General features: G+C 55.7%; 1 protein-coding gene across 1 annotated transcript; it reads right to left on the bottom strand.

Annotated features, from left to right (window-relative positions):
• Window positions 1-5368: 5368 nt before the first annotated feature.
• On the bottom strand, window positions 5369-5947 carry RHOG (ras homolog family member G). The gene has a single exon (XM_056858280.1). The coding sequence runs from the start codon at window positions 5942-5944 to the stop codon at window positions 5369-5371; it is 576 nt and encodes a 191-aa protein (XP_056714258.1). The 5' UTR covers window positions 5945-5947.
• Window positions 5948-20366: the final 14419 nt, after the last annotated feature.

Below are 20366 nucleotides of genomic sequence, written 5' to 3'. Positions count from 1 at the left end.
TACCGACCTTGATGGTCTGAGGCTCTGATTCAGTAGAAGGCAGCTTCGTGTGGGTTTTCTGTGGCAGCTGACAAGAGCGGGAAGCCTCCTCCGCTACTGCGGAGGCAGATCGTTCCCAGGTGTGACTCATCATCGCAGGGGCCCTTTGAAGCTTTCTGCAGAGTAGCTCGGAAAGTTGTGCCTGTTCCTATCTGAGCCCTGCCCCATACACACGTGTGGAGGGACGGGAGCAGGCCCTTCTGGTCCTGGCTGTCCGAGCAGAGGTGGCCATCGGCACCGGTGGCGCAGTGGAGGGATGCGCCTGTGCGCTTCTTTTGGGCCAGTGGCTGGCTGGCTGCAGCATCACCCAGAGGGGATGAGATGCGTTCATAGGGGATTGGCCAGGATGGCTCAGTGGAGCCTCCATGTTCAGTGGCAGCATGCCTACCGGTTGGTGTTAGAGAAGGCAACCAGGGGGTCCCGAGGACCCTGGTCCTTACTGGAGATGCCAGGGATTGAACCTGGGATCTGCATGCAAAGCATAAACTCTCCCACTGAGCCACAGTCCACTCCAAATAATTAACACATGAAGCTGCCTTGGTCCATCGAAGTCAGTCTTCTCTACTCAGACTGGCAGTGGCTCTCCAGGGTCTCAGGTGGAGGTCTTTCACATCACCTACTTGCCTAGTCCCTTTAACTGGAGATGCCAGGGATTGAACCTGGGACCTTCTGCATGCCAAGCAGAAGCTCTACCACTGAGGCACCGCTCCTCTCCATGGCTCTCCAGGGTCTCAGGCGGAGGTCTTTCACATCACCTACTACCTGAGCCATTTTAACTGGAGATGCTGCTGAGGATTGAACCTGGGGCCACCTGCATGCCAAGCAGATGCTCTGCCGCTGAGCCACCCCCCCCCCCCATTGCCTTGTCTGGCTTCTCATATTTTGTCTGGCATGGCCTGCATGTTTCTGGCTCCCCCCCACGCCATCCGCTGCATCCTCCATGGAAACTAGAAACGCTCCCTCTTAAGAAGGAATTAGAAATTAACTTCTCAGGCTGTGTGGAATGCGCCTGTGGCGGAGAAGGGGTGGCGGGCCTCCCTGTCCCTTTCCAAGAGGGAGCAGCCCTCTGGCCCGTGCTGGCGCTGTGGTCATGAATGTGCCCCTTGTCCGGCTCCGGACAGCCCATCCCAGGACCGAAGACCAGCTCGGGGTTCAATACCAAAAGGGTGATGTCACTCCGGCAGAAGAATTTCTTCCCTGGCGCCGTCGGATGGAGCGAGAGGCATGCTTGTGTGCTTGATGTACGCAGCATCCCAGCTGCGGACGCCGTTCTCTTGGGGCTGCCGGCTGGGCCGTTCCCACACTAAAGGCCAGATGGAGCTTCTCGCGTTGGACTGGCAGAAATGCAAACTGGGTGGGGCAGTTTCTCATGCAGTGTTGGGAGGGGGGGGGGACGACATCCTTCTGTGTTCCTGTTTGGTTTCCTCTTCCCTCCACATGAAAGAGACGTCCTGGTCTCTGTGTTTCAAACGGGTAAAAGCGTGGTGCCTTCCCAACTACGCCTTGCATTTGGGTTTTGTTCGGTGAGTTCCGAACGTTGTGGCCGCTGCTGTGAGGTGGAATGGCGTGGCTCTGTCTGTGCCAGAGAATGAAGTGCTCAAAGCGGGTGAATTCACCAAGCCCTCGTTCAGGCAGAGCGGAAGTGAGACGCAGGACGTTTCTGATAAATGGGCGGCAGCCTGACGCCCGTGCCAGAGAGGTTCCGGGCATCCTGGAGGAACCCATGAGATGAATGACCTTGCTTGCTTAGAGAAAGGCCCATCCCATCTGGTTCAGTGAACCAGCGCTGATGGCCAGAAGCCTCTGGGATGCTGACCTGGTGGGCGTAAAATACCGAGAACGCTGCCTTGCAACATGGAAGCTCTATCTTTAAACGCCACTGATAGCTTCCAGGGGGGATGCATTTGTCCGTCTTCCAGGTGCCCCTGGACTCCTTTTTGGTTTTGCTGCCGTCTCCCCACTGGAACGATCAGCCATGGACAGATTTATCTTCCATGAATGGGTCCAATCCTCCGATAAACTCTTTTTATGGCAAGTGGTTGTTGCTGCACCTTGTGGCAATGAGTTCCCTAGATAAGTCTGTTAGGCTGTGGGGTTGAGTCAGGGACTCTCCAAGTTCTCTAGGCCCGGGTCTTTGGTCCCTTAGTCACAAGGACTCCATGCTAGTGAGATGACACAGATAATGTAGAGAGAGACCTCTAAGGGGGAGCCCCTCTCCCCCCTCCCATATTTCTTAGCAAGGTATAATGCCATGGAGTTTACCCTCCAAAGCAGCCATTTTCTCCAGGGGAACCTATCTCGGTAGTCTGGAGATCAGCTGTAATTCAGGAGATCTCCAGCTCCTACCTGGAGGTTGGCAACCTATGCCATTAGCATACCACGAGCTTGACAGCCCCCAGGCCCGCCTCTGAGCGTGGTGCGCTCAACATTCCCCAGGCAAAGCGGACCATTCTTCCCTGGAGTGAGGGGTCATGGGGGCACATAGGGCTGCTAGCTCTGGGTTGGGAAATACCTGGAGACTTTGGGGGGTGCAGCCTGGGGAAGGGAGAGACCTCAGTGGAGTAGACCACCATTGAGTCCACCCTCCACAGCAACCATTTGCTCCAGGGGAGCTGATCTCTATTACCTGGAGATCAGTTGTAATAGCAGGAGATCTCCAAGCCCCACCTGGCAGGTGGCAACGCTTGTGTCTCAGCATGCCTTGGTAGAGGGTTGGAGAGCACACACACACACACACACACACCACGGCAGGCCTTGTTTGCCCTTCTCATTTATTCCCTGCACAAATTTGTTAGGGAAAAGAAAAGGAACAAAGTCCTTTTGTGGCAGGAGGAGGGACTGCTGGGGGTGGGTGGGAGCATGCAGGCAGGAGAGCAGTTGAGTCAGGCCACGGCCTCATTTGCTTCCCTGGGGAGGGGAGGCATGCAGCAGCCAAACCCCCCCCCCATGGGGGAGACGGCAGGATCCGTGCTAGGGTTGCCAGGACTGTCCTGGTCACTGGTGAGGGATGGGGGGTAGGGTTGCCAGATCCAGGTTGGGAAACTCTTGGGCATTTGGGGATTGAGCCTGGGGAGTGGAGCCACCGAGTCCACCCCCCCCCCCAAAGCATCTATTTGCTCCAGAGGAACTGATCTCTGCAGTCTGGAGATGAGCTGTAATTCCGGGGGATCTCCAGGCCCTACCCGGAGGTTGGCATCACCAGCCCCAACCCCCAACTTTTCATGGAGGTCCCAAGAGGTGGTCGCTTGCCACCTCCCCACGAACCAACTCTGCCCTCGGGAGCCTCGTTCTGGGAGGCCTCTGTCTGTCCGGGGCTGGAGCTCAGGGTTCCTTGGGGGGGGGGGAGATATTTGGCCCAAAGGGAAGGGTGCAAAAATATCAGCTGCACGTAGGAGCCAGAAAGACCTTCTTGGAGTCAGAGTGGAGGACAAGCTCACGGGGCTAAGGCACAAGGGTCTGCCCCCCGCCCCCTGAGAGGACAGGGAAACCAAGCAGAGGGTTCAAGGAGGTGGTCACGACTCTTCGTGTTTTGCATGTGTGAACGTACTCTGCGGCAGCCAGGATCCTGGGGAGATCTCGTCTTTTTAAAAAGACAAAGCACGTTTTTTGGCTCATAGAACTGTCCAGATCAGGCCATGCCTGGACTGACAATACTAAGTGAAGCCTGGAAGGGCATTGGGTGGCAGGGTGTGTGTGTGTGTCTGTGTGTGTTTCCTTGTTCCCAGCCCCCTCTGCACAGCAGAAGAAATTATGGAAATAAGCCCAGAGATGCACATTTGTTTAGGATACACGGTTTATTGAAATGGCAGATGTGGCACTCCGATCCTCTCCCCCCTCTGCAAACTACACACGCAGCCTTAGAGACCAGCGCTGTATATGTCCTCCCCCTACTCTGCCGTTTTTCAAAAGGGAACGGCCCCCACCTCTCCACCTCGTCTCTGGGAGAGGCGAACATGTGCACCGCCAGGAGCGCAGACGAGCCACAGGTTCAAAACCAAGCTCTCGCTTTGGAAACAATCCGGCAGACAGAGCCAGGCTCAAGCAAGAAAGTATTTTAGGCACAGCGGTTGGAGAGAAGCCGGGGATCCATTTTGAGAAAGGCAGGAAGGAAGTGTGCGTGTGGGGGGAGAGGTTGGGAAATCACTGGGTCCAGCGAGCTCTGCAGAAGCACAAACTCCCCCCCCCCTGCGCCGCCGAAGGTTCCCCAAGGCAGCTTCTTTATCAGCAGCCTTCACGAAGCCAGCGGTCATCTCAGTTCTGCTGGCCGGAGGCTCGGGGTCATCTCAATGGCCTGATTACTGGGCAGAGGAGCTCCCTGCTTGGGTGCCCAGCGCCTGTGCCCACGGGGAGAGACCGCTGCCTCTAGCCGCCTCTCTTCGCCTTCCTGGGGTACCCTTCATGCTCGGCAGGTCCGACAAAGCCAGAGGTTTCACGGAGCCCTCAGGGAAGGCCGAAGCAGAAAGGAAAGTCCATGGGCCACGTGCTGCCCGTGCAAGAGCCTTATCTCAGACAAACGAGGCATGTATTAGTGCGAAGAGGGCTTTTCAGCCATCCCTTATTAATAGCATGGCTAGCCTCCAGCTGGGGCCTGGAGATCTCCCAGAATTACAGCTCATCTCCAGGCTACATATATCCGTTCCCCTGGAGGAAACGGCTGCTTTGGAGGGTGGGCTGTATGGCATTATACCCTGCTGAGGTCCCTCCTTTCCCCAAACCCTGCCCTCCGCAGGCTCCACCACCCCAATCTCCAGGCATTTCCCAACCCAGAGTTGGCAACCCAACTTATTATCCAGCATGAATATCTTCTCCAACAGCACTTGGGGTGTCCGGGTGAGCCGATTGTCGCAGAGAAGAAAACAGGCTGAAGGGCGGGGAGGTGAGAGGCAGGAAAACGGAGTCACGCAATGCCTTGGAGTGGTGGACTCTGATCTGGAGAACCGGGTTTGATTCCCCACTCCTCCACATGAGCGGCGGAGGCTAATCTGGTGAACTGGTTTTGTTTCCCCACTCCTCCACATGAAGCCAGCTGGGTGACCTTGCGCTAGTCACACACTCTCAGCCTCACCCACCTCACAAGGGTGTCTATTGTGGGGAGGGGAAGGGAAGGTGATTGTAAGCCGGTTTGAGTCTCCCTTCAGTGGTAGAGAAAGTCAGCATATAAAAACTAACTCTTCTTCTTTTTCTTGATGTCACTTGGGGGGGGGACCAAGGTGGGGAGCTGCCGGTCCTGGAGGGGAAAAGGCCGCCCAATTCTCTCCAAAGCCCCTCCCGGCCTGCACAGCCAAGACCAGCGGGGGCTGGAGAGGCCGGGGGAGGGGGGGAACGTCCTTCACAAAAGCACGCAGGGTTTCTTGGGCTTGGCGGGTGTGGGGTTGAGGACGGCTCTCACGGCCTCCGTGAAGACCTCTTTGATCCCCTCCTGGTTGAGGGCGGAGCACTCCAGGTACTTGACGGCATGGATCTGCCTGGAAAGGCTGGCCCCCTGTTGGGTGGTGACCGGCACCTGGTTCTGCTCCTTCAGCTTCTTCAGGGTATCGGGGTTGGTCCGGAGGTCTTTCTTGGTGCCCACCAGGAGGATCGGCACGTCGGGGCAGTGGTGGCACACCTCCGGGTACCACTTGTGCTTGATGTTCTCGTAGGAGGGGGGGCTGGCGATCGAGAAGCAGATGATGAAGACGTTGGTCTGCGGGTAGGAGAGTGTCCGGAGGCGGTCGTACTCCTCCTGGCCGGCCGTGTCCCACAAGTTCAGGTTGATAGTCCGGCCGTCCACTGTGTTCTGGGCGCTGTAGTTGTCGAAGACGGTGGGGATGTATTCGTTGGGGAAGGCGTTGGTCGTGTAGCAGATCAGGAGACAGGTCTTGCCCACGGCTCCGTCGCCCACCACCACACACTTGATGCTCTGCATCTCGGCACCAGGGGCGGGGGCTCCTGTGCTCGAGGCCGCCTCAACAACCTGCAGAGCGAGAGGAGGAAGACAGTGTCAGGGGGAGAACAGGAGGACTGGGCAGGGCCAGCTCACCCCCCCCCCAGGTGTTTCAGCAGGACCCCTCAGGGCCATTCATTGCTCATTCTACAGCGTGGTGTAGTGGTTAACAGCAGTGGTTTGGAGCGGTGGACTCTGACCTGGAGAGCTGGGTTTGATTCCCCACTCCTCCATATGAGTGGTGGACTCTAATCTGGGGAACCGGGTTGGTTTCCCCACTCCTCCACATGAAGCCAGCTGGGTGACCTTGGGTTAGTCACAGCTCTCTCAGCCCCACCTACCTCACAGAGTGTCTGTTGTGGGGAAGGGAAGGGGAAGGCGATTGTAAGCCAGTTTGAGTCTCCCTTAAGTGGTAGAGAAAGTCGGCATATAAAAACCAACTCCTTCTTCTTCAAGCCGTTCGGGGTCCTGGATACAACCTTTCAAGCCCTTTACCTCATCTTTGAAGGACTGCCTTCTTCCACATGTCCCTGTGCCCCAAATATGGCCACCGTTGGCTAGCCCATCACTTAGGGTGGCCTCTTTAGCATCGACGGGAGCCCGGGGCCTTTTCCATTGTGGCTCCGCTCTGTGGAAGGGGCTCCCTGAAGAGGTGAGGGGGGGACCCCTCCTCGGAGACCTCTAGGAGGTGCTGCAAAAATTGCCCGTTAGCCAGGGCTTTCAAGGGGGTTTGAATGGCAGGCATCTTTTAAGGGGAACACATGAAGCTGCCTTATGCTGAATCAGACCCTCGGTCCATCAAAGTCAGTCTTCTCTACTCAGACCGGCAGCAGCTCTCCGGGGTCTCAGGCAAGGGTCTTTCACGTCACCTACTTGCCTGGTCCCTTTAACTGGAGATGCCGGGGATTGAACCTGGGACCTTCTGCATGCCAAGCAGAGGCTCTACCACTGGGCCACGGCCCCTCCTCAGGAGGGGGAGAGATTTGGGGTTTGTTATTTTATTTTTGATTTTTAAACTGGTTTTAACTATTATCATAAGCCACCTTGAACCTAGAGGAAGGGTGGAACATAAATGTTTGGACAAATAGCACTCAATTCCTTACAAACAGCAGTAGGGAGAGCCATGCCCTGCAGTGCCCGCTGTGGCAGTTCCCTTAAGGCTTCTGCATTCCAGGCTGTGTTGGCATTACTTCTTTTACTGTGATTGTCGGGTCCTGGAAATGCTTCATATTCTACACTCAAGTGTTTCATCGGGCAGCGGCTTCCATACTCTGAACATTAACACGCTGCAGTGTCACCCTCTGTTGGGTTCTGGCTACAAACCAGTCGGCCCCAGCCCTGATGTCGCTCCCGTGTGCCATTCAAGACACAGTAAGTGCGCAGATAGCCAGGCCCAGAGGCGCATGAGGCCCAACACATCTGTATCAGGGCAGACTCTTCCTTGCTCTAAAATATTCAGCAGCTTCCTCCGGAGGCTGCCTGGGGCAACACAAGTTCATCCACAGCTGCTCCTATTAACGCTCCAGGGCTGCCCCAGGCAGGGTACATTACAGCAGTCCAGCTGCATGGCTTTGATCTCCCCCATCCTGCCTGGCTGAGCTATAGGTAAAGGCAGAGGACCCTATCCTCTTTCGTGGTGTAGTGGTTAAGAGCGGTGGTTTGGAGTGGTGGACTCTGATCTGGAGAACTGGGTTCGATTCCTCACCCCTCCACATGAGCGGCGGGGGCTAACCTGGTGAACTGGATTGGTTTCCCCACTCCTCCACATGAAGCCAGCTGGGTGACCTTGGGCTAGTCACAGTTCTATTAAGAGCTCTCTCAGCCCCACCTACCTCCCAGGGTGTCTGTTGTGGGGAGGGGAAGGGAAGGGGACTGCAAGCCAGTTTGATTCTGCCTTAAGTGGTAGAGAAAGTCGGCATATAGAAACCAACTCCAACTACTCCTCTTCTTCTTCTGGCACACGGTTCGAGTCAGCCAGGCAGGGTCGTGCCCACCAATCTTTGCCACTCTGCTTGCGAGAGTTGAGCCAGGGGGCAGCTACTGGGAGAGACGGTTTGCCCAGAGGACAGAGGAAGTGGGTGGGAGACAGAGGAGGAAGATAAAGGCCTGCTCACAGCCACGCGTTGCTGCCGGTGGGGGAAGGGGGGGAATGATTCAGAGGCACGTGCTGGCTGCTGAGTCTCCCAGTCCGTTGATATCACAGCCAGGGCAGTGCCAAGGAGGGAGGGGGGGCCTCAGGCTATCTACGCCCTGTGGGAGATGCAGGCAGGGGAAGTGTCACCAGCATCCAGACAACCCACCTTTGCACAGAGTGGCTCTACCCCTTTGGAGAGCCTGAGAATCTGCCATGTTTCAAACCGACAATGCAAAGGATGTTCGATGAAGTCGTTTTTTTAAAACCCTGCATTTTCTCTGCCTTTAAGGAGTCTCAAAGTGGCTTACAATCTCCTTCCCTTCCCCTTCCCTGTGAGGTAGGTGGGGCTGAGAGAGTGTGACTTGCCCAAGGTCACCCAGCTGGCTTCGTGTGGAGGAGTGGGGAAACCAACCCAGTTCATCAGATTAGCGTCCGCTGCTCATGTGGAGGAGTGGGGAATCGAACCCGGTTCTCCAGATCAGAGTCCACCGCTCCCAATCACGGCTCTGAACCACGACACCACGCTGGCTGTTGAACAAGGCTGTGAACGACAGGATGTTTCGGAGGTCACCAATTCATAGAGTCGCAAGTCAGTGGGAAGCAACTTGACGGCACTTAGCAGGCATTTCACACCACAGGCGCTAAGAGAGCTGAGCATGCCTAGAGAGACCGAGGCGTTTCCGGGGAACGCTGCTTCTCTTTTTTTATCTCTTCCTTTTAACTCATCCATTCAGTGGTCAAATAGATTTAAAACAGATGACTGAGAAACAAATGACTGTACCCTTCTGGCCCGCCCAAAGGGCATCTCTGCGACCTGACACATGTTGCAGCCACAGCCAGGGAGGCTCTGGGTTCAAATCCAGAAGCCCAGGTGCTTTGCCGCACTTTCCCACCCTTGACGACACCCAAGCGTTGCCCTGTGGAGGGGCTGCTTCTGGCCACAAAGGAGAAGTTTTTCCTGGGGCTGCAAGGAACTGCTCAGGGTTTGGGTTGCAACAACAGCCAGGACTTCCTGAGCAGCCTTGTGCAACGGAGCTTCTGCTCAGGGAATGGGTCTCCCCACCCTAAAGCAACATGAGATGAAACGGGCACCCACCACCACCACAATGGGGTGCAGCTGTTGGAGGAAAGTTGCCGTCTTCTGCAACCGGCAGCCGTCCTCCAGGGTCTCTCCCAAATTGTGCTGCCCCAAAAGGCCAGGGCCTGAGCCCCAGGCCTTCTGAGTGCCAAGCCACTGGGGGGGGGGGCTCCCATGTGTGACAAGGGACTGCAAGGAAGACCTACTCCAAAACAGCGAATGAACAGCAGGCGGGAGGGGCTGTGGCTCAGTGGTACAGCCTCTGCTTGGCATGCAGAAGGTCCCAGGTTCAATCCCCGGCATCTCCAGTTAAAGGGACTAGGCAAGTAGGTGATGGGAAAGACCCCTGCCTGAAACCCTAGAGAGCCGCTGCCGGTCTGAGTAGACAAGACTGACTTTGATGGACCAAGGGGGGTCTGATTCAGAAGAAGAAGAAGAAGAAGAGTTGGTTTTTATATGCTGACTTTCTCTACCACTTAAGGAAGAATCAAACTGGCTTACAATCACCTTCCCCTCCCCACAACAGACACCCTGTGAGGTAGGTGGGGCTGAGAGAGTTGGGAGAGAACGGTGACTAACCCAAGGTCACCCAGCTGGCTTCATGTGTAGGAGTGGAGAAACAAATCCAGCTCACCAGATTAGCCTCCGCAGTGGGGAATCGAACCCGGTTCTCCAGATCAGAGCCCACCACTCCAAACCACCGCTCTTAACCACTACACCAGGCTGGCTCTTCATGAGTTCATCCCAGACCTTCTGCACTGAAAAAGGAACCCGCCTTGCCAATGTGTTGTGTGGGCCAGCCCAGAGGGATGTACGCATTTACCCCCCAAAAAAAACCCAACCCCCCCACCCGAGCCAAAGAGCTCTTCTTCCTGCTCTCTGCTCTGCTTGCATCACCTTCCCGACCACTTCCACATACGCCGCCTGCGGCTCAGGCCCCAGGGCCACTTCCCAGCATGACCACGGAAAAGGATCTCCGGCAGGGCAGCCGAGAGGGGCCTTCGCCTCAGAGCCCTCTCCCGCCTGGCCGGACTCCATCTCAGACCGCCTCGGAGCGGACCCCCGCCCCACCCCACCCCCCTCTGCAGCTTCAGCCCTTCTGCAGCCTCGATGTGTCCGGCCGCCTCCAAAGGAGGAAGCCGCTCTTCCTGCCGCCAGGGCGACACCCGGCTTCCTGCCCTGCCTGGCTTCCTGCCCCCATCGCTCTCCCCCACCCCAGGAGGAATGCCTCGCTGGGTAGAGAAGGCTGCGGCCGAAGGCAGGGAGGGCCCAGCCTCGGCACAAGCAGCCGGCCACCCCCTCTGGCGAGGTCCCAGTTCTGCTCTGGAAGCAGCCGAGCAGTGGAACAGCATTAAGAACAGAAGAACAGTCGACAGGCCTGGCTGGATCAGGCCCAGAAGGTCCATCAAGTCCAGCAGTCCGTTCACGCAGCGGCCAACCAGGTCACCTCTAGGAAGCCCACAAGCAAGACGACGGCAGCAGCATTGTCCTGCCTGTGCTCCACAGCACCTCACAGAACAGACCTGCTCCTCTGATCCTGGAGAGAATAGGGATGCATCATGACCAGCATCCATTTTGACTAGTAGCCATGGATAGCCCTCTCCTCCATGAACATGTCCACTTCCCTCTCAAAGCCTTCCAAGTTGGCAGCCATCACCACATAAGAATGTAAGAAAAGCCCTGCTGGATCAGAGTCAGGCCCATCAAGCCCAGCAGTCTGTTCACACTGTGGCCAAGCAGGTGCCTCCAGGAAGCCCACAAGCAAGACGACTGCAGCAGCATCTGTCCTGCCTGTGCTCCACAGCACCTAATGTAATAGGCATGCTCCTCTGATCCTAGAGAGATTAAGTATGCATCATGATTAGGACCCATTTTGAGTAGTAGCCATGAATAGCCCTCTCCTCCATGAACATATCCACTCCCCTCTTAAAGCCTTCCAAGTTGGCAGCCATCACCACATCCTGGGGCAGGGAGTTCCACCATTTAATTATGCGTTGTGTGAAGAAATACGTCCTCTTATCTGTTTTGAATCTCTCACCCTCCAGCTTCAGCAGATGACCCTGTGGTTTGGACTGGGGCACCACTGTTTTGCTGCTGGCTCTGCAAGAAGCCAAGGACACCCGTGTGGCACATGACAGCAACCAACCAACCCTCTCTCGCCCCAGGGCTCTCACCCTGACGCCTTTCTTCCCTTTGTGCCCCAGGAGGTCTCAGGGGCCCCAGGAGGCTCTTCCTGGGCAGCTACGTGGTGAAATCCAGCATGCAAAACCAAGCCCGGCACAGACAAGCCCCTCTTGTGCTCCTCGCTGAGGATTTGCATCCCAGGTCCCAGTTCTGGACTGGAGTCCAGCCTCCTGCCGAGGGCCACAAGAATCACCTTTGTTGGCTCAAGTGCGGGAGGCAGCAGCGCCAAGCAGGATCTCTTGGAGAAAAGATCACAAGCCTCTGAGATGCACAGAGCTCTTCCTAACGACAGAGAAGATAGGAGGGGGCAGAGTCTTTGACAGAGGCAAAAATCCCCTCCACGCTTTGCCTCCTGGTTGAGAAATTCCAAAAGCGTCACAGAAGACCCCTCCAAGGGGGTTACGACATGTTCTTCTCACACTTTGGGAAGTGCAGCAAACTATGCAAAACCGGCAGTTGTATGCAAATGGCTGGATTTGCCTAACTTACAGTCACGAGAGTTAAAAAGGACCAGAACAAAAAACAGCCTTTGCATTCATGACCGGCGAGCACACCACCGACCAGCGCCGCTCACACGGCATCTCCTGAGCTCCCTTCACGTGGAATTTGAGCAGCCCTGGGTGAATGAACAAACCCAGCATCCATTCCTTTTAACCTTGGCATCTATTGAATAAGCCAGCCTAACATCCAGCAGCAATGGGACTGTGCTATGAACAGCAAAGTCTCCGGTTCAAATCTCTCCTCGGCCACAAGAACACTTGGCGGCCTGAGCCCAACTAGTTGCCTAGTTATAATCTAGTTGCCTAGTTATAATCTGTACAGCAGTTCTGCAAGGTAGAATCATAGAGTTGGAAGGGACCACCAGGGTCATCTAGTCCAACTCCCTGTACAATGCAGGAAATTCACAACTACCTCCCCCCCACACCCCCAGTGACCCCCTACTCCATGCCCAGAAGATGGCCAAGGTGCCCTCCCTCTCATCATCTACCTAAGGTCATAGAATCAGCATTGCTGACAGATGGCCATCTAGCCTCTGCTTAAAAACCTCCAGGGAAGGAGCACTGGTAGAGGCCTACCTTGCAGGACTGCTGTACAGATCATAGCTAGATAATACATGCAGAGTACTTTGAGCACTGGAAAGCACCATGCAAACACTAAGGATTTGTCTCACGTCTTCTGCCTTTTGCAACACTACAAGGGTGCAGAGATGCAAGGGTTTTGAGTGGACGGACAACTGGCAAGAAGACCCAAATGACACTACGGAGTGGGAAAAGCACAGCAGAGGGCAACCAAGATTATCTTGGGGGGGGGTTTGGAGCACCTTCCCTATGAGGAAAGGCTGAAGGGTCTGGGACTTTTCAGTATAGAAAAGAGACCACTAAGGTGGGGGGGGACACAAACACACAGGACCGAGGTTTATAAAATTATCCACGAGGTGCCGAGGTTAGATAGAGGGAGCTTTTTCTCCCTCTCCCATAATAATAGATCTTGGGTGGGGGGCACCCATTGAAGCTGATGGGCAATAGATTCAGGACAGACAAAAGTACTTTTTGCTCAGAAAGTGTTTAAAAAGTGGAATTTGCTGCCAGAGAATGTCGTGATGGCCACGGGCATAGCCAGCTTTAAAAGGGATTAGACAGATTCATGGAGGGCAAGTATATCAGTGGCGACCAGCCATGGTGACTCAAGGAAACCTCCACATTCAGAGGCAGTCAACCTCTGAATCCCAGTGCCAGGAGGCAGCATCAGGGGAAGACCTCAGCCTCTGCCCTGCTGTTGGACCTCCAGGGCAACTGATTGGTTGCAGTGTGAGACAGGATGCTGGACTAGATGGACCATCACTGGTCTGATCCAGCTGTACTTTTCTGAGGTTCTTTTCAGGGGAAGGCCCCGGCCTCTGTGCCCTGTCGTTGGCCTTCCAGAGGAACTGGTTGGCCACTGTGTGAGACAGGATGCTGGACTAGAGGGACCCTCACTGGTCTGATCCAGCAGGGCTCTTCTGAGGTTCTAATGAAGGCCTCAGCTTCTATGCCGTTGTTGGACCTCCAGAGGAACTGGTTGGCTCCTGTGTAGACAGGATGCTGGACTGGATGGACCACTGGTCTGATCCAGCAGGGCTTTTCTGGTGTTCTTCTCAAGTAAAGGCCTCGGCCTCAATGCCTAGTTGCTGGACCTCCAGAGGATCTGGCTGGCCACCATGTGAGATGGGATGCTGGACGGGATGGACCCTCACTGGTCTGATCCAGCAGGGCCCTTCTGAGGTTACTCTATCTCAAGAGCCCAGCCCAAGAAAAGCCTTCTGCACGTCTGCAGCATAATCAGCCACCACAGAGGATGGACTCTGTGGTGACTAGGATTTATGCACCTAGTCAAAATACAGTACACTGTGTAACTCATTAAGTGGGCGTTTGTCTGCTGCTGATTCTTGCAACACATGTTGCAGCAGTCTGACCTGTTTGTTTTGCCACCACCTGGAGGTTGGCAACCCTACCCGTGCATGTGGGGCCCAGAAACCCCACGACACAATGAAGCCACAGCCTGGGCTGACATCTGGGCTCAAGGCAATGAATGTGAGCCCCAGCACCGCTGTCTGGAAAGGAAGCCATGCCGGGGGCCACTTCCATGCCTTGCCCTGCAACTCCAGCAAAGAGAAGCTGGAGAACGAACTCCAGGGCCCAGCCTGGCGCTGTGCCACCGTCTCTCCCAACACCGTCTCTCTCTCTTGCATTCGGCCTCCCTTGTGGGAAGGAACAGCCCCTCGTAAAAAAAGGAAGCGTCGCCAGAATGGGCTCAGCTTTCTGCTCACTGGAAATTTGCTTACCCCTCTCGACCCTCTGCCAGTAAACCCCACTTGGCTGGGGATTCCCACAGAGGGGGAATTTTGCCAGACGCTTAGTGCACTGCTGCAGAATTAGCACCAGCAAACCCACGGGGCCGCGCTCAGAAGGGGTGCCCGGCTGCCTTCCCCCTGGAATTCTTGCCTGGCACAGAAAGCCTTCCCCAAATTAGCCAACAGACACTGCAGGGGAGGGATTGCGACTCAAAGATCGAGCGCATCCTTTGGCTTGTAGAAGGGCCCCTGTGAAGGTGCCATCTTGCTAGGTCAGTCTTGCGGGGTCTGCCTGGAAGCCGGGCCTTCTCCAGGGTCTCAGGCCGAGGTCTTTCAGGTCTTTAATTGGAGATGGTACTGGGGACTGAACCTCCTGCACGCCCAAGCAGATGCTCTACCGCCAAGCCTGACTCTGGTCAGGTGTAAGGCTCTCAGGGGCGGAGAAAGGCCTTTCTCTGCTCTAGACCCAGGAGAGATGCTGAGAGTCCAAAAAAGAAAATCCAAAGCAAGACGGGCCCTCGGCTGGCTGAGTATAAGGCTGCTTCATGCTTCCATCAATTGTCAACATCTTGACTTAGGTCATCAAGACACATGAACACATGAAGCTGCCTTCTACTGAATCAAACCCGTGGTCCATCAAAGTCAATATTGTCTACTCAGACCAGCAGCAGCTCTCCAGGGTCTCAGGCAGAGGTCTTTCGCATCACCTACTTGCCTGGTCCCTTTAACTGGAGGTGCCGGGGATTGAACCTGGGACATTCTGCATGCCAAGCAGAGGCTCTACAAACTGAGCCACGGCCCCTCTGCACAGCTAGAGAGTCAGTCAGGGAGACCCTTTCTCCAGGAGGTTGAGGCAGCAGCATGTCCGTGGCTATTAATTTTATTTATAACCCGCCTTCCTCTCCAGTGGGGACCCAAAGCGGCTTCCATCATTCTCCTTCCTTCCATTATATCTTCACAACAACCCTGCGAGGTAGGTTAGGCTGAGAGTGTGTGAGTGGCCCACGGTCACCCAGCAAGCTTCCATGGCAGAGTGGGGATTCGAACCTGGGTCTCCCAGATCCTAGTACGACACCCTAACCACTACACCACACTGGCTCTCTGCAGCTGGAGTCCTGCATCCTCCTGGCCCCCGGGAGTGGCACCCAGAGGCAGGCATTATGGGACAGCTCTGCCATCAGTAGGCAGGTTGCCCTCGGGGTCCGAACGTCAGAAGGTCTCTCTGCTCGTTTTTGCCTTCTTCCACGACCTTTGCACCACGCTGCCTGTCTACTTGCAGACTCTGGGCTGCACAAAGCCAGCGGACGGATGAACCCTGAGCTGAGACGCACGAAGGCAGACTGCAGCGCGCTTGCCGAGAACTCCAAGAGTGACGGCACGCTTCTACACACAGAACCAGGGGTTTCGCTGCTGTGGGAAGTCGTGCCCTAAGATCCAAGAGCAGGGGTCTTCAGACGGCTTTGCAAAGCAACAGGGAGTTTGACTGAGGGATGGCCCGCCTCTGCAGAATGTCCAGGGCACCCTGCAGAAAAGCCAGCCCTGCCCACAGAGATTTCCCTGCTCCAGAAAGGAAGCTGGCGCCCAGCAAGGCCAAGGATCAGGATGCATCTAGCAACGGCGCAGATGATGGGGTCGAGGGGACACAACATGCCTGCCTCAGATTGCGCGGGGCCTGAAAAAGGTGACCCCCCCCAAGCGTCCCTTTTGTGCAGCTCTGATTTTGCACACCAGGGGCTATGAGGTGGACTCCGGGAACACTGTCTGTGCCCAAGTCATTGTGAAGCAGCAACACGGGCTGCCTCACAATGCCTCCCTTCGCCTCAAGGCTATGTTGAGAAGGAAGCACCCCTAAGAGGGCGAGGCCACCACACCTCAAAAAGGACATTGCAGAGCTTGAGAAGGTGCAGAAAAGAGCAACCAAAATGATCAGGGGACTGGAGCAACGGCCCTATGAGGAGCGGTTAAAATATGTAAAGCTGTTTAGCTTGGAAAGAAGGCGGTTGAGGGGAGACATGATAGAGGTCTATAAAAATATGCATGGTATGGAGAGAGTGGACAGGGAGAAGCTTTTCTCCCTTTCTCATAAGGCCAGAACGCAGGGTCATCTGCTGAAGCTGGAGGGTGAGAGATTCAAAACTGATAAAAGGAAGTATTTCTTCACACAACACATAGTTAAATTGTGGAACTCCCTGCCTCAGGATGTGGGGATGGCTGCCAACTTGGAAGGCTTAAAGAGGGAAGTGGGCATGTTCATGGAGGAGAGGGCTAGCCATGGCTACTAGTTAAAATGGATACTAGTCATGATCAAAGGAGCTAAGCCTATTATATCAGGTGCTGTGGGACACAGGCAGGATGGTGCTGCTGCAGTCGTCTTGTTCGTGGGCTTCCTGGAGGCACCTGGTTGGCCTCTGTGTGAACGGACTGCTGGACTCAATGGGCCTTGATCGGATCAAGCAGGGCCTTTCTTATGTTCTTATCCAAAGAGGGGGCCAGGTGGAACAGAAGGATGATGCCCGGGAGGGGCCCGGCTCAGGCCCAACCTCAGTCAGGAACACAGGAAGCTCCACATGCCGGCTCAGACCAACAGTCCATCGAGCTCAGCACGGCCTGACCAGCAGCATCTCTCCGCCATCTCGGATCCTGCCGCTGGGATCCCAGGATTCAACCTCCAGGGCCTTCAGCACACAGAGGAGGAGGCGCCCGAACCCTGAACTACCCCTCCCCTGCCTCAGATCAGCCTCTCACCCCCCACGGCACAACACGGACTCTTGCGAGGTGCTTCCCACAGACTCTTGCTAGGTGCCCCCACATTCGGATCCTGCCCTTCCCTCATCCAAGGGGTTCAGGAAGTCACATGCAATTCTCTCTTCTCCATTTTACACGGTGCTGCCATATTGGTTGTTGAAATAATGCAAACAAAAAATTTTCAAGGCGCTGAAATGCTCGACAGGAACAGCCATCAGGAACGCAAGTAAGACAAAAACGAGGCCAAAATCAGAGAATCATAGAGTTGGAAGGGACCACCAAGGTCATCTAGTCCAACCGCCTGCACAATGCAGGAAATTCACAACTGCCTCCCCCTCCACACACCCCAGTGACCCCTACTCCATGCCCAGAAGATGGCAACAAAACCCCTCCAGGATCCCTGGCCAATGTGGCCTGGAGGAAAATTGCTTCCTGACCCCAAAGTGGCAATCAGCATTACCCTGCCCTCTGTACACATGAAGCTGCTTTCTACTGAATCAGACACTTGGTCCATCATGGTCAGTATTGTCTACTCTGACTGGCAGAGGCCTCTCACATCACCCACGACCTGAGCCTTTTTAACTGGAGATGCTGCTGAGGATCGAACCTGAGATCTTCTGCATGCCAAGCAGATGTTCTACCGCTGAGCCACGGCCTCTCCTCTATAAACCCCCAAACTCACAAACCCACAATCTGCTCCACCTCCAAAAGCATCATGGAGCACAGGCCCCTTTCTGGCCAGCTTGCCCTGCCTTATTTCCCAAGCACAGGAACAGTCTCTGTCCACCAACAGTGAAAATTGATTGGAGCCATCCATGTTTCTCTGGTTGAAAGGGAGGAAAAGTCAGATGGAAAGGGAGGAAAAGCCAGGTGGTGGAGTGGGGCAGGGGAACCAGAGGTGGGGAGCTGAGTCCAGAGATGCCTGGGCTCAGGAAATGCTCTATTCCCTCGCCAACATGCCAGGCTCCAGCAGCTGGGAGCCTGAGTCAGGCAAGCGAGGAGGAGGAGGAGAAGAAGAAGAGTTGGCAGAAGAAGAGTTAGCACAAGGCAGTATCAACCTGGTTTACAATCCCCTTCCCTTCCCCTCCCCACAACAGACACCCTGTGGGGTAGGTGAGACTGAGAGAGTTTGGAGAGAACTGTGACTAGCCCAAGGTCACCCAGCTGGCTTCATATGTACGAGTGGGGAAACCAACCTGGTTCACCAAATTAGCCTCCTCCGCTCATGTGCAGGAGTGGGGAATCGAACCTGGTTCCACAGATCAGAACCTGGTTCTCCAGATCAGAGTCCACCACTCTTAACCATGTTCAAAGTGTGAGGGTCTTGGCTGTGGATCCTTGGCAGGGCTGTCCCTTCAAGAATTGACCAGAAGGCCTGCCCACCCTTGCCAGGAATGCAGGGGCCCAGGGAAAGCCTGCCAGCCCCCAAGTCAGCGGCCACACAGCAGTAATAAGGCAAGATGCTTCTGTGTGGCCCCTGGAGGTGCTGAACGCCCTGCTCAAGAACGGGCTCACTACCTTGAATCCTGAAGACAAATGCCACGTCCTTTGCTGGCAGCCACCTGACCACGGCTTCTCTGCCCACTCTCAGCCCACCTCGCTGCTGGGCGCCTGGCACCCGGCCCCTTTCCAGGAAGCCACACCCAGCCCTCTGGGTTGCGTGAGGATTTCGCCTCCACCGGGCCCGGCAATTTCCCCTTCCCTTACACAAGCTAGACGGCAAACATTCCCACTGCCCTCCTGGAGCAGTTGTGCTGTTCAAACAGGAAGGGGAGGGGCTGCAGCTCGGTGGGGGAGCACCTGCTTGGCACACAGAAGGTCCTTGGTTCGATCCCCGGCATCTCCAGTTAAAAGAACCAGCGGCAGGTGATGCGAAGGGGGTCCCTGCCCATCACAGGAAACCAGACAAGCCTGGAGAGCCTAAAGAGAGCCTCACCTGTTCACAGGTGTCCTTGCAATGGCACCAGCTCAGCCCATCTGCCAGAACCTTCCCTAACACAAACACAAGACAGTGTAGGAGCTGCAGCCGCCCCAAATGGGGGGCCTCTCACCTTGGGGGCCCATCACGCCGAACAATGAATGGGGACGTCCAGCAGCTCACGCCTTCCTCTCCCCCACTCCCGGCCGTGCATCAGGCCTCTCACGCAACACGGTTGCTAGCGCTTTGACACAGACACACACACACCCTACGTCTTTTCTCCCCGACTCTCCCCTCCCCAATGTGGCAAGAACGGAGCCTACCTCTTTTGCATGGCCCCACCCTGAGTTTCTTTTCTTCCTCAAACCAAGAGACACAACCCAGGAACCGCTAGATTCAAGTCCAGCAAAGCTCCCTCCCCGAACATCTTACAATCACCTTCCCTTCCCCTAACAGACACCGGGAGAGGCAGGTGGGGGGTGAGAGAGCTCTAAGAGAGCTGTGACTAGCCCAAGGTCACCCAGCTGGCTTCAGGTGGAGGAGTAGGGAAACAAATCCAGTTCACCAGATTAGAGTTTGCTGCTCATGTGAAGAAGTGGGGAAACCAACCTGGTTCTCCAGATTAGAGTCAGCCGCTCATGTGGAGGAGTGGGGAATTGAACCCGGTTCTCCAGATTAGAGTCCACCCTCTTAACCACCACACCACGCTGGCCTTGCCAGAAGACCCTCTCTCGTAGGGCGCATCTCTGCACTGGGGGCTCCAGACCAGAGGGGGTTCAGAGGCACAGAGGGAGTCCAGTCAGGACGGGACCACAAGAAATCTTGTCAAGCAAACTCTGTAGTACTCTTCCTAAGAGTTCATATGCCTTCTTTAGTCAGCTGTAACAACAGCCTTGGAAGGTAGGCCACTCTCCCAGCCATGGGTGTGGGTGTGAAAAGGTTACCCAGGGAGCCTGCGGCAGATGTCAAGTGGGCACTGCCATGCCAGCTCAGAGCTCTGAGTGGACTCCCGTGTGGGTTTCCTTTGCCGTTCTGTACCTGCTGCTTATGCACCTCATGGACCAAGCAGAGGGCAAACCCAGGGCAACATTGGCGAAGGGGGTGACGGAGCCATCCAGAACGGGTGGAAATTTCCCAGATGGACATCAGGCAGGCTCCCCCCCACCCGGTCTCCCCCCAGGCCTCTTGGGCAGCTTTGCAGAGGGACCCTCACGGGGGATCCCTTCTTCTCCCTGACCCAGGAATTGGTGGCACGGCTGAGAACAGCCAGGGTTGGGCAGGGAGAGAAGAGAGCAGGCAACCCCAGGGGGAGGGGGGGCGTGTGTGGGTCAGCCTCCTATAATCGCGGCCCCCCAAACCAAGGGGGAAATCTGTCCAACCAGGCACACCCTCAGGCTGCAGGAGACCAAATAAGCAGCCGGGGCTGGCCAGGGCTGATTTTGTCACTTTCTAAGAGGCAGCGGGCAGGGAATCCACAGCCCCGCCAGGGCAGCTGGACCAGCAGGTGGCCAACTT

This window comes from Euleptes europaea, chromosome 12 (assembly GCF_029931775.1).
Source record: "Euleptes europaea isolate rEulEur1 chromosome 12, rEulEur1.hap1, whole genome shotgun sequence".
Classification (NCBI taxonomy): Eukaryota; Metazoa; Chordata; class Lepidosauria; order Squamata; family Sphaerodactylidae; genus Euleptes; species Euleptes europaea.
This window is presented reverse-complemented; position numbering and strand designations above follow the sequence as displayed.